Genomic DNA, 13,892 nt, shown 5'->3' with positions numbered 1-13,892 from the left:
CGAACCTGGTCCACCCACCGCTGCAACATTGATGATGCTTCATGCCACTTGAAAACTTCAGCTGAAACTAATACTCATTATTCCAAATTCAAAGATCCCCTGTACGTCTTCACAAAAGATCCGTCTCTTGTATTCTTGTTGGAACCCACCACGTATTCGCCCTAACTTTGTAGCTCTTCATTTTCTCCCTTTGGAAATAGACAAACAGATTGTTAGTCGACCCAACAGTTGGCTCTGGCTCTAGGAAAGGCTCGGGCGGCGCCCCCGGGCCGCCATTATTAAGGGGGGGATCCAACCAGAAGATGCCATTGCTGGTGCTTCTCCAGTCGTTGATGATCTCATAGGCAACCAGTCGGTAACCCGCGACTGGGGGTTCAACTTGCCAACAGAATTCAGTTTCCGTCATGCCATCGAACCACTGGTTGGTGTATTCCCCGAGTAGCGAGGTTTGAGGTTGTTTGATCAAATTGATGAGTAGGGTACGTGTTGCTGCATCAAGGCCATCGGGAGGGGCTGGCATACCGAATTGGCGCGATCCCTCCGTGCATGCACGGTGAATCCAAGGCCAGGTCATCTCGCTACCCAGGACTTGGATGCCGATTCGATGGAAAATTTTTACCTTGCTTTGGAACAGTCAGTCTCGCCCACTTCTAGATAGGTTATATGTACTTACTCCATTCCCAGTATGGACTCGGTCTCTTTCGTTCTTGACCGCGCTACCCAATCATCCAAAGCTTTTTGGAGGGGCTCCATAACATTGTGGACATCTTGAACCTTGGTCTCAATAGCGTTCTGCAGTTTCTTCACTTCCTGTGTTATAGTGACAGCTGTCGCTTTCTGTCCTGACAGGATAGTTTTCTGATTTCCGAGAAGCTGCTGTTCAAAAAGTTGTAGCTGTTTATCCCACTCCTCACGCTCCGGCACGGCCTTTGGTAACTTCCGTGAATTATTCATGGCGTAATACACATTTTGAAGTGCATTTGCCCAGGATAAGAAGCCCCCTTGACTTGGGGAGACAGGGCTCTGAGTGGCGGGAATGGCAAACTTGTACGGGAAAATCTGGAACCGGGTGATAATCTCGGCCTTTTTCGTCAATTGTATGGCTAGCTTGTCACTTGCTTGTATCATGCTTTTGGTGTCGGTGTCCAAGACGAGTGAGTTGCTATCCGGAGAGCTGAAATAAAGGTAGGCTCGCGCATCCCGTCTTTCTGGGTTGGGAGCTTCTTTGAGGCATGTCTTTATTATATCGGCACCCTCCTGAGGACTGGGGCTGGTCGCGAACTTTTCCAATAGCGTTGTTCGGAAATTTTGCAGATCTTCCTTATATTGACCAAAGGAAATCCGCCATACAACTGTGGCACATGTCCTTCGCTCGATGTTTACGACGTAGTGATCTCCGTATGTCTGTGCAAACTCGCTTCTCTTTTCCTTAAGAAGCTTTAGGGCGTCATCTGTGAGCTTGACCTTCTCGGGTTCTGGCAAATAGAACCGCAGTCCTTTCGAAGCCCAACGAAGAACAACGCATAATCCGTACTGTCCCTCTTCGGCGGAAACGTGAACGTGCGACAGGTAACGGGGCGCGAAGGCCAAGTTGAATCTTTCACTATGAAGCTCGTGAAGATCGCTGAAGAGGGCAGCGAGCGAGGTGCTGTCCGACGCGATTCTCCAGTCGTACTCAGCCGGAAACGAATAGTTTGGCTCGATGTGATCCTTGGCTTCTTGAAACGGGGAAGGCTTCAGCTCTCCGGCGCAGGAATCCAGACCCTGGTATAGAGATATCGGGTCTAGTGGACGCTGGAGTGTCGTATCTGTGGGCAATTCCTGCGGAAAGTACGCTAACATGGGGACGTTGCGAATGACTGGTGCGTTCACGACCCGAAGCAATTCCTCGATAATGGTCGGAAATGCCTTATACTTGTCGATGCGGCCAATGATTAACTCAATCTTGCCGATGTTTCCATACTACTGTAGAGTCAGCAGGCCCTTTATATGAGCACGCAAAGCGTACCTTTATAGGACGCCAATTTTGCACAGCCCGCAGCGAATGACGCCATTGATTCGCACTAATGCTCCTGTCAGTGAAGATCGTAGAGTTTGATTCTTCTCAGACATACTCAGTAATAAGCAAATCGTCGCCTCCATAGCTATTCCATGAAGTGACTTTTTTCACTCCTGACTGAGAACCGGCCAGCTCGCTTCGATTCTGGAGCTCTCCAGTGACCGACAGCGAGCCTTGAACAACCAAGGGAACGTTAATTGTAGTTTGCAGCGACGCTGCAAAGGTGTCAAGCTGCTTTTGTTTCTCAGCAGTCTGCGTAGACTCTATGGTCGCCTGAGTGGACAAACGGCCGCCGAGAAGGACTTGCTGAGGATATATCCGCCCTTCGCAGATGTTAGATAAGGTATGTTCCAATTGGAGATCAACAACTCCTACCGTATCGTGTATAAAACTCGTTAAGGTCTTGGATGTTTCTGGATGAGATGATTCTCTCTACCCACTCTTTGCAGCCAGCTGTGAGATCCAGCTTGCTCACGTCCAGGTTGACCTCGGCATAAGGGACCTAGGCAATTTCAGCTGTTGTCCAGTACGCATCAAAAGGCAGGGTTCATCACCCAAAACTCGCCGATCACGCAATGAGACTCCCTCTTGGTGGCGGTGGCCTTGGAAGACGTGCTTTCGCTCGTCATGTCAACCTTGGCGCCAACAGAGAATAAATCAAGGGTTGCGCCACTAAACGAATAGTTAGTTCGGGCTTTGGATAATGTTGTGAAGCCGTTGCGGAGCCTACAGCTTTGACTCCACCTCCAACGCAGAGAAACCCTGCTTTACTACGGAAGCCTCAACGACGGAGGATACTTCTGTAACGGTCAGCTGAACTTTGTCGGCATTTGTAGGGAATGGCCATTTCCTGGAATGGTGTCAGAGTTCGCATCAGCAACAGTGCACGTTTGACTGAGGAAAGACTGCCTACGTTTGACCAGCACTTCCTGGCGGTTGGAATGCTGCAAGATCGATCAGTGAAAGAATTCCAGAACCTCTCCAGATATAATAGTATTTACCAGGCTGTGACGCCAGAGCGAGCTCGTTATTATTAGTCAAAATGGGACAGTAGCCATAGAGAAGATGGTTAGTGTCCATGACCATAGACCATTCTGCAAAGGTTACTTGATCGAGCCGGCTGTATCTTGGTAAGCCGTGTCCAAACGCTGGATTGCGGTTACTTACAAGCTCTTGATTTTAGCAAACTCTTCCGCAGTTAGAGTCTGCAACGCCGGGCTGCCGAAGGGATTCTCTGGTTTGGCTGGCAAGGTAGGCGTAGTCTCTGGAGTTATGACCTATCCATGGTGAGTGAGTAGAATTGTGAGACTGGGGCAGTCGTTCTCACTCTAGGCTTCTTAGGATCCTTTAATCCGGACAGAATCTCTCCAGGGGAAGGCGGTTTCCCTGTCTCTGCAGGCTTCTCTCCTTCAGCAGGCTTCTCTTCTTCAGCAAGCTTCTCTTCTTCAGCAGGCTTCTCTTCTTCAGCAGGCTTCTCTTCTTCAACAGGCTTCTCCTGCGTCGCAGCCTGCTCGTGTGAGCTCATCTTAACGAGCTGAGAGTTGAAGTGTCGTAGGGAGACGGTCCGGCTTGTACGAAGGGTTCTCTTCAGAGGCCTTGAAGAGAATATGGAAGATGAGTCTGGAATTTTGTGTAGTTGAGGTTGGCAAAATGGACCCAAACTCTTTATAAGGAATGGACAAGAGGAGCTCGGCTCCGGAGGCCCAAAAACAGCGCTTTAGAATTTCATATTCGAGCTTGACTTTCTTAGGTGACCGAAGAGCGCCTCTGCTAGCAAAGGCACGAAAGACAGAACAGGCAATGATTCGGATCTGGACAGGTCGCTAGGAGTTCGTGGCTGAATGATGCTGGATGGGAATTTTCGTTCGGATTGCGGAGCACCTGCCCGTAAGCCACCATAACACAGCCTGAGTCGAGCCAGCGCGATTGAGGCAAAATCTGAGTACGTACTTCCTTTTCTTTCTAATCCGATCGTGTTTCACTTTGACTTTTGTTTCTCGCTGCGATTGCCCACTCGCTTCGATGTTCCCTTTCGCTTCAAGTTTCCGCATTTGAGCGTAGAAGCGCTAAAGTCCGGTCGCAGCCTCCGATAAAGGGGGCTTGTTCAATTTGGTGTGTCTCCCCCCTTTTGGCACGTCAAGGCGAACAGAATGGCTTTTGGTTTTGGGGGGGCTCCAGCCAAGTCGAGCAAGCTAAACTTGACAAGGGCTCTACAGAAGGTCAGTTGTTTGCTGTAAGGTTTCGGCAGCTATTCAGCACGCCACCGGCACCTCTGATACATTGAAGTGGATCACAAGATTCAACGGCTCAAGTCCGATATGTGATATGTGGTAACCATAGGATCAATTACCGCCCATCAATCTCTCATTGTTGGAGCACTAGTTCGTACCGGGTCATGTGCCCTGGGTCGGCCGAGCTTGGTCAACATACCTAGCAGGAGATTTGATTAACCACTCCGCGGTCACGGGCCGCACCCGCACCCACGCCATAATGTAATTATCCATGGGTGAGTGGCCCACCCCAAAACAGCATACTAAATGCCCATATTTTAGACTTCTATTTCGACAACCATCGCTTGCTTTGACTTAAGTTCTGGTATACACACCTTTGTACCTGCAAGGAATGACACAAATCAACTTTAAGCCACTTTGAGCATTATCTCGCCACATTGCCATAAATAATCAGCGTAATTTAGATATTTCAGATACGAATGCGTATAGCTCCGCCAATACTCAAAGTAATTGTCCTGTATGGTGTCTGTGGTCCAGGAAGGCTATTTAGACTATACGATTTTGATCTCTTATCTTAAATATGTATGGTTGTTGAGATATGAAGTTGCACTAATCCCAAAGTAAGCAGAAGTGGATTGGAGGATCGCTAAGAAAGTCCTTGCCGCCGTCAAGTGGAGTCTTTCGTCTCCAGCCTCGTGGGCAATTTTCACTGTGCAGGACGCGATTGCGGGGAAGCTACTTTAGCTCCTGTGGGCAGTTGCCTCCAAGGCAATGGTTCGCAGTTGACAAACCTGCCATTCGCCACCCATGAAGCAGTTAATCACGCTCAGATAGCAAAGGAAGAAGATCAACCAATGTAGTAGCATTTGACGAGATAACTAAGCATGAGGAAGGAAAGAAGGGGAGAGTGCGAGCGCGCGAGAAGGCATCAAACATCGCCACATGTGAATCATCACAGCAGTTACCTTCTTCACAGGTTGGCCTAGCCCAGCCCAGACCCAGTGGAGAGCACGCCCGAATTGGGCTACTCATACCTAAAGTTAGGTTCTACTAGTTTTGCGCCTTGAAGCAGCCAGCCCTCATAGACCAAGTAGAGCCTAGGGAGGCACTCGGCACTCATTACCAATCAATTGGGTCACAAAAAAAATCTACAAAGAAAGTAGAGCCGACGGCCACAATGGCGACTCCTTCAGCATCTAGGATCAGACTATGGGCGCATACTCAGCTCATCTAGGCTTCAGCTCCAGTCACATCATGTCACAAAGTTAATCCCAAAGGATAATCAAAGCGACCATTCCCCACTTGATATCATGTCAAGGCTAAAAATGATACCCGTTGAACCCTCTCTTCCGAAAATGGTACGACTTCTAGCTCTCGCGTAGTCCAATAAGGAGAATGGTCCCGGCCACATATAAATATACCCCTCTGTCCACCCGGCAAGCTTTGGGAACTGTACACCAGGTTTGCATTTCCAATCCCAATTCTTTACATTGGTCTTATTTGGGGCAAGATGAGATTCTTTCTTCAATTCTTATTTCTCCAGGTTGCCCTGGGCACCGCTATCAATATCCACATTGATATTGAAGAGGGTGGAGTGGGGATGCTTGAATCCTCCTCAATCCTCTCAAACGACTTCGAGGACTATGATGAGCCGTCCATCGATATGGAGAGATTGACGGAGATATCGGGTGATTGGGGCCAGCAACCCATCAGTATCAACAGGGATTATGATTATGGGACACCCAAGGGCGGAGTGGTGTGCAGTGGTTGGTACCAATTCTCCAGAATTACTCAGACGGAGAATAATGTTGACTCTGTGCAGGTGAGAAGTACAAGCAAGCGAGGCTCGACGAAGGAATTCTCAAAGGCATTGAGCTTCTGCAATCAGGGCATACAATTGGTGAGCAATTCTTGAAAATTGTTTAATTCCTTGATTCTGTTATCCGTTCGTTTCTGTCACCGATTTGGTGATTAACAGTTGAAAATTCTAGGCAACGGCAACTATCCTCACGTGTTCAAGAACGACGAAAAGATCCCTTTCCCTGAGTGTGTGGATGGGGCAAGCAAGAAATATGAGTTCCCCATCGTTAGAGAGGGCTGGTATAAAGATCCAATGGATCCCGGAAAAGATCGCGTCATTTTCCTGTGGAAAAAAGGTTTTAAGGCAGTATACTGCGGCGCTATTACCCATGTGGTGAGTTGAACCTTTTTCTTTCATATTCATCTGGACATAGTTCAATCGGACTCTCTTTGAACTGAAAACATAGTGCTGACTAACCATTTGACGCACATGCAGGACAAGAAGAGTTTCAAGTCTTGTACGAAGGGATTTTGATGGAAGGGATCGGCGGGCGATTATAAGCTCGAAGTGGAGAGAGTATTCCATTAGTAAACTAGAACTATTGTAGGCGGAGGTGGTTTTAAGTGGCCGGCCTAGGATACAATTCAAATATAAGGATGCAAATTGAGTCAAAATACCTCAGTAGTTATGCATTGTTTGCAAGGACGCTGGGATCATCATGAGCTCAAATAATGAAGAGTAACTGGTAGTGTCATGGTAGACGGTAGGAGACTATAATTATGCTAAACTCCAGGGTATCTTCTGAGTGCCAATCAATTTACAAAGGTCATGAAACTATCAGATGACCACTGCAACATCAGTTACACCTGAGATGGAAACAGGAAGCACGAGGTGAAGCAGGAAAAACGCTCCTAGATGTCACACTCGTTGTACTTTGCTGAGTTAAAGAGTGCTGATAACAGTACTACTAGTTAGGTCATGCCGCCCCAAGGTAAGAAGTGAATTGAGGATGTCGGGGTTGACCGATCGCTAAGAATTTCCTTGCTGCAGTCAAGTGGAGTTCTTCTTTTCCAGCTCGGGGTCAGAATATGGTTGGAAGTACACTTTGTCTGGAAGCTATTATGGCTCCAGTGGCAACCCCTTCCAAGACATTACTTCTCAGTTGATGAATCTGCTACTTGCAGCTGGACAAACAGCCTCCTTCTTCATGGGTACTCCAAGCCCAGTAGGGACCTTGCCGAGGCCTCCCCGGGATTTTACTAACCGAGAGACGATGCTGGGCACCACTGCGCGCGTGATTCGATGAACTACTACTACGGGGGGAGGAGGATAATGATTTCAGCTAGAGTGGCCCCTTATCAAGGCCCATGTGATCTCGACCCACGCAGGTAATTACAAACAGGGCGAGCTGGGTTTTTAGATTGAGGTATTTCTTACCGAGGTCAAAGGAGAGAACATATGGTTTAGTTCTACAAATGTAGATATTCAAAACGCCCCTGAATCCTCAAGCAATAGTCGTTCAATGAACTTCAACCATTCTGTTTGAACAGTCACAGTCATAAGCCACAAAAACCAGACCGAAAGCCTCCAATTACCCACATCCAAAACCATGGAGCCCAATCACCGCTCCTGCCTTCCAAAGGGCGCCGTTCAAGCGCGAGAAAGATGATATGCTGTTCATTATCGGTCAGGTAAGTGACATACTTACTGTAGCAGCGAGAGCATGAACTCTAGCTAATCCTTGTAAACCAATCCGTTCTTAGCAACCGGATGTTGTTGACATCGTTTCCTATAATGACCCCGAGCCACCCTATCACTTCCGAATGGCCAACGCAAGGCTTCTCCTCACCTGGGCCAGATATCTAAGTAACAGGAGATATCACGAGGTGGAGACGTTTTGGGTCAAAAATGTCGAGGTTGTCGCCAAGGGCGGTGCTGCTCATGCGTTGGGTAGGCATATGGCACCCAGGGGATACCGCATGTTTTCCAGGTCATCTCGTCTCATCTTGGCCAAAAACAACGGTAAACAAACCGAATCATGGGCAGTTGTGCATGAAGTTCAAGAAAATCATCCAGGCGATGTCCTGTGCTGCACAAAAATGGGACGAGACTCATGTTGGTCCCCCAAAACTACTGGCCCAAGCAGGGCGAGATGCGACCGAGTCTCTGAGCGATGTGCAAGGGATCATGATTAAGGGGTAGCAGTTGTTCAGCTTGGCTTTTCATTCTCTTGTTTCACTATTCTCTTACACGTTTCCAGTCACTGTTTCACATATCTATTATCTATTATGAGCCAATCTCAGATGTGAGTAAGTGAAGATTTCAGACAGCGAATAGTAAATATACTGGATTACCCATGAGGGAATGATTAAAAATAGTCAATGACTAAGTAAGCCTGACCAATAATTAGTTCATGTGCTTTCCATTGAATAGACCTTAACGTCCACTCTGTATTTTACTTTCATACTCATCTTGTCCACTGGTCGACTCGAGTCCTCTGCAGGATCGGAGCAGGAGTCCGTACAGTGGGATGAAGTGTGCTACTGGCGGTGTGGGCGAATGGGTTAATGAGGAATGCGAGGAAGGTCTGACTATATCCCGGCCTCATCTCTCTCAGGAGATGTTATAGCCGTGCCACGCTACTCATCTAGAGAGCTCCATCGACCCGCGGACTGGGAGGTTCCCAGAGCGTTTACGAGGAAGTGGAGCTGGATGCTACGAAGCTGTCAAGTCTGCTGGTTTTGATAATTATGTGGCGAGGAAGTGTGAGGAGAGACCTCTGCTTTGGGGGATCGTGGTGACGGAAAACATGGGGTGGGATCCTACGGTCCTAGCAATACCTTGGGATTGAACTTAGTCTGGTGCTGAGTGTATTTGAATTACTCTAGTGCTTCTTATAAATTGTAATTATTGCGGGCTTGAATAAGAAAGACGCATTCGTTCCGCCTGAAGCATAGTGATTATGGGTTAGAACAAAACTGGGGGTGCGAATCTGTCAATCCAGATGATAGCGAAGAGACCTGCAATTTCGCAAACAGAAACTCAATGCATACTGCTTCTCCGATGATCGCGGAGCCATCCTGACTGGAGAATTATCATGAAGCATAAAACTGCGTGCTCAGGACTAATGACCATGGGAATCAAACAGCACGACTATCCTGAAATCAGGCGTCTTTGAAAACAGCCGTCCGATGATAGGGAATAGACGTCCCCGGCGATCCCCAGAAGAAAGGCGTTCTTTGTTTCCCGCCCTTGAGCTCTTGTCTTTGGTTTTGTCGTCGCAGTTCTCTTTCTCGAGCTAGGGTTCTCCTGCTTCGGGCCCGACTCCGGCGCCTTTGGGCTCTCCGTTGTTTGGCTTCTTCAGTGAGACCAAACAGTCTTTTGAACCAGTCTAGCATGATGATTGGCTGTGGTTTATTTTGATCCTTTGTATTTATTAGATGCATGGAAATAGGTATATAAAAATAAGATTTTGGGTAAATGGTGGCCTTACCGTTTGTGCTTGAAAGAGAGCTGTGGAGAATCAGTAGCGGGGGATGCAGCAGGTTATAAGGGCGCCAGTGGCTGGGCCGCTGGGCTTTAGTATATCTAGTGGCAGTGCCCGACCTTTGGCTAAATACTAAATTTCATGTAATAATATCGAAATAAATGCAAGCTCTTCTGGGCAAAAAATATATTATTCTCAAAGCTTCGGGGCCTTATTTCCCTTCATTCCTTTTCTTTTATTTATCTTTATTCTTCATCCAATTTACTTCATACAAACATTCATCCTTCTCCACAACTCAGGCTGAAGCGAATTCTGCAACACCAGCATTTATCTGTTATCAGTTACTTGTCGTCACCAGCTCTGGATCTGAAGTTCCAACAAGGAAGTATGAAGCTTCCGGTACTGCCATTTTGGTGTAATCCAGAACATGAAACCCAGAACCCAGGCATAACCTATGATTTGCCTCACAATACCCGACCTGAACAGCCAACGAACCTTGCTGTTCTTACTTTTCTTCATAGCGTGTTCTAGCCTTTTCCCGATCGCCGACTCGATAGCCCCTGCGAGGAAATTGGCAATGAAGAAGAACATATCGTCAACTGGGTAGCATGGCTCCCCGGCTGCCCAATCCGCGACTACATGGCAGATACCGGACAGCAAGAACGCCCAGAAGGCGATGAAGACCTTCTCATGCTGCGAGCCTGGCCGAAAACCTGCTACACGTCGTGTAATCAACCTGCCGGAAGAAACGCATGGCGCAACGGTCAGTCGGTGCCAGAATTTCGTCCAGAAGCGGCGAATGCTATATGCTTGCAACGGACTGCCGAATAATGGAGTCCAGTCCTCCGGGTTATCCAGGCGCAGGACGACAACAAAGAAGAATGCGAGTACTGTGTTGCACAGCTCAAGCATCAGATATGCAATCCAGATCCAGTATACTGATACATAGAACCGGATCTGCATCTCGTGGACTGTGAACGGCGGCTCTGGGTGTAGAGAGAGCAGACGCCGGATAAGGGTTTGTCGTGAGGGCGCGAAATCCTCAGCATTGAAAGTGAAATAAATGGACAGCAACGGTCCGACAATGGACAACTGGAGCAGCCAGCAGCTCACAGTCCAGGACAGGCGCCGAAAAGCGAACCATATCCTCCTGCTGTTAGAGCAGGTCTCTTCCCTGCGCTGGAGGGCTATCCGGTTGAGGCGACGCTGCGGGTCGTTCCAGATCTTATAGGCAGCGATCCAGGGAGACGCAGTCCTGGGGATGCTTAGCTGGTCAATGTACAATACAGACGCGGCATGGTGTATCCAGATGCAATTGAAGAGAGCCCACAGTACATTCATACCAGTAAGCCATGTCAAGTAGTGACTGGTCTGTAGTGACAACACGGCACTACCAAACAGCAGTGGTGCAACATAGAGCCGACCCTTGTATGGTAGATGGACTGCCTTGAAAAAGGCAGCGCTTGAAAGAGCAAACAGTGCAGGGGGTACGATCGACTCGACCGGTGGCATCTCGACTCTCCTCGTTTGCTCTTTTCTTTTGCTTGCTCAATCCCTCAAGCAATGTTCAGCATCACCTCTTGCAATCCGGGCAAATGAAACAGCGGCTCCTATATACGTCTTTCCTATCTATTAGAGCAGCTATCTTGACCGGGCTCGACATGCCCTACAACTTGGCCTTTACCTGAACCACAACTTACTACTGGCATGGCCCATGTCTTCGGCCCCAGGCCTATGCCGCTCCTCCTTCCCTACCCTGACCCCACTACCTAACCAACGCTCGGGATTAATTCTTAATGGCTCATTGCCCCTCACGCCGAGAAAAACCTCTGGAGTCAATGGCCAGCAGGGATCTGCAAACTGTTGAGACATCGCGAGTGGTTTGATAGCACCTATCGTAATTCAGACCACGGATATTCTCCGAAGAGATACCGAAGATTACAGATACAAGAGCAGTTTAAGGCACGATGGAGGCTGGAGCCACTCAACTTGCTGCATCATGCCTGTTTCTCTCAAGATAGTGGATATTATCGCGGGGCGAAGCGTACTAGGTATCCTTCGATCTTGGCGCTCAATATGATTGGATCAACGTCTTTTCTCATCTTTTGATTGGATTGAAAATTGGAATCACGTGGTGTCCAATACCCTTACTCCCTTACCTTAGGTACCTGTATAGCTCTCAGCTCTCATGATTTGCAGTTTCCACTCTGTACTAGATAGAGCCTTATGGAAGCAGGTTCTGCCGCAATACCCGTGTGGACGATAAGTTCTCTTTTAATGACTATTGGTTTACAGTGTTCTAGTTCTTAATACATAGTATAAGAGGGGTCTGGTCCCTGGTACCCGTTGCTTTTTTCACTTATTTCCCTCTCTGGATAGTAGATATCTACTAGTACTAGACCGCACGGGTAATACTGCATCTGATTAAGAATTAAAGCAGTTGGTTAAATATCCACTGCCCTGGCATAGGCACTGTTCGATCCACAGGGCGCAGGCCTTGCCGCCTTATGTGGTAGCAACCTTTCAACCAGCTAGAGAGGTACACCTAGCATCAACACTGCTTGGCCTGCCAATCTGCTGTCAGAGAGTTGGTTGGCACGGCAGGTGTGGACCGGTGGATAATGAGGCTGGCGGGTGGGCGGCAGGGATCTGAAACGTGGACCAGGCTAACTAATAATATTTTGTCTTAGATTCTGGATTACGTAGGTGGATAATGAGGCTTGCGCCCGCCAAGGGTCTAAATCGAACTACATCCTGGGCTAACATTTTTATATGTCTTGTCAGGCGCTTCCCCGGAAGATAGCCCTGATCGTGTTTGCGTCACACGGGTTGACAGGAGTACAGGGCTCATTAAAAACATGGCAGCTTTCTCGAGATTAGCCTATCACAGGCTGATAATTTAGTTTGAAGCCATATGGCCTCATCTCCATCTATATCCAAATGAATATCCCGCGCCAGAAGCAATGCGCACATTCATACTATCATGGGAGACTGAGTAGCTAGTTACCATTCTATCTTACAATGTATACTGCATAGTCAAGGGGATTTTGATCTCTGGTGGATCTTCGGATTGGAGTTAGAGGCCAAGGCATATATCACCACTGTACCATGCTTTCAATGGGGGATAGCACACTCTACTCTTATGATAGCGTCACCTTCCATGGTGAATAATGGAGATTGTCTCACAATTTGGCACCACTTTTCTGTTTCTCTTTTTCTTCACGTAATCCTCGTAAGCTATCTACTCATAGTGGGCCAGACATGATCTGATTTCAGCACGTTTCTAGGCACGAGAGAGGAACCATACGCGGAGACAAATTCCTAGCTAATAATCTTGTACTATAAGCTCGGCTAATTCCCGTGATGCCCCATAACCAACAGCCATAGCATAGCGACTTGTATATCCATTGGATGTATCCGTGATACACATAGCACAATTGACTAAAAGACAACCCCTGCAATGAGCAATCCAACTGGAATCACCGGGATGTCCTTGACGAGAAGGCTCAGCCATCCAACATAGGGCACATAGCCTCGAACCAGTCCCACGACATTCTCCCGATACACGAACCTCTGTCCCGTCGGGTAAAGGCTAGAGTCATCAAGGGCATTGTTATCGCCTTTGGTCAAGATGTGTTGCCTGTATAATGTCAGTGCTGCTTTGCAACCCCGTCTCTGTTACATGAGAAGTGGGTACTTTAGATTATTCTCCCCGTCCAGGACCTCGTAAGACGCCTGGATAGCCCGGTGCACCATCGGCAGTTCGCGGCCTTCAAACCACACCACGGGGATATCCCCTGCGCGGATTTTGTCCTGGCGATTCCAGAGGAAAATCAGATCACCCCGGTAGAAGGCTGGCTCCATTGAGCCCGATGTAACCACCATGAGGGGATATGCCGATCCAGTAATCATGATTATGCCCTTCCATACCATGAACACCGTGCTAAAGGTCATGGCAATGGACAGTAGTTGGGAAAGGAAGCGTCGTAAATCCATTTCCAAATTACCAGATCGCTTGGTTGGCGTAGTTCGACACTTTTATCGAATGAGACAGATGTAAAGAGGAAAGTAACTGCATAAGTTACGGGATATCGACGACTGGCGTGGAGCCTGGTTTCTATAAACGGAACAGGGGATCCTAGGTCGTAGTTGGAAGAAAGAACAAGAGGATAGAGCATATTGGAAACTTGAGGGATACTCGAAGACCTCGGTCCTGAGGAGGTGCGGCCAATAATCAACATCCTATCTGTCCATTTACGAAATTATACTGAGTAATCTCGGTCATATCCACTTATTTCCTTGACGATTCATGAT

General features: G+C 48.0%; 4 protein-coding genes across 4 annotated transcripts; 1 reads left to right on the top strand and 3 right to left on the bottom strand.

Moving 5' to 3' along the window:
- Positions 1–109: 109 nt before the first annotated feature.
- Positions 110–3,584, bottom strand: Aud_008436 (uncharacterized protein; the record flags this gene model as incomplete). The annotated part of the gene is made up of 11 exons (XM_043293312.1): positions 110–623; positions 674–1,962; positions 2,009–2,063; positions 2,115–2,382; positions 2,435–2,561; positions 2,614–2,731; positions 2,790–2,909; positions 2,973–3,003; positions 3,061–3,179; positions 3,227–3,336; positions 3,387–3,584. 11 exons carry the CDS (start codon positions 3,582–3,584, stop codon positions 110–112), a joined length of 2,949 nt encoding a protein of 982 aa, XP_043149247.1.
- Positions 3,585–5,800: 2,216 nt separating this feature from the next.
- On the top strand, positions 5,801–6,625 carry Aud_008435 (uncharacterized protein; the record flags this gene model as incomplete). Its single annotated transcript, XM_043293311.1, has 4 exons — positions 5,801–6,056; positions 6,113–6,190; positions 6,282–6,484; positions 6,587–6,625. 4 exons carry the CDS (start codon positions 5,801–5,803, stop codon positions 6,623–6,625), a joined length of 576 nt encoding a protein of 191 aa, XP_043149246.1.
- Positions 6,626–9,929: 3,304 nt separating this feature from the next.
- Aud_008434 (wax synthase family protein) lies at positions 9,930–11,090 on the bottom strand (the record flags this gene model as incomplete). The annotated part of the gene is made up of 1 exon (XM_043293310.1): positions 9,930–11,090. One exon carries the CDS (start codon positions 11,088–11,090, stop codon positions 9,930–9,932), a length of 1,161 nt encoding a protein of 386 aa, XP_043149245.1.
- Positions 11,091–13,019: 1,929 nt separating this feature from the next.
- Aud_008433 (uncharacterized protein) lies at positions 13,020–13,532 on the bottom strand (the record flags this gene model as incomplete). Its single annotated transcript, XM_043293309.1, has 2 exons — positions 13,020–13,218; positions 13,276–13,532. The coding sequence occupies 2 exons, from the start codon at positions 13,530–13,532 to the stop codon at positions 13,020–13,022; spliced, it is 456 nt and encodes a 151-aa protein (XP_043149244.1).
- Positions 13,533–13,892: the final 360 nt, after the last annotated feature.

The sequence above is a fragment of the Aspergillus udagawae genome (assembly GCF_001078395.1).
Source record: "Aspergillus udagawae IFM 46973 DNA, scaffold_6, whole genome shotgun sequence".
Taxonomy (NCBI): domain Eukaryota; kingdom Fungi; phylum Ascomycota; class Eurotiomycetes; order Eurotiales; family Aspergillaceae; genus Aspergillus; species Aspergillus udagawae.
Note: the sequence above shows the minus strand (reverse complement) of the source record. Positions and strands in the feature narration are given on the sequence as shown.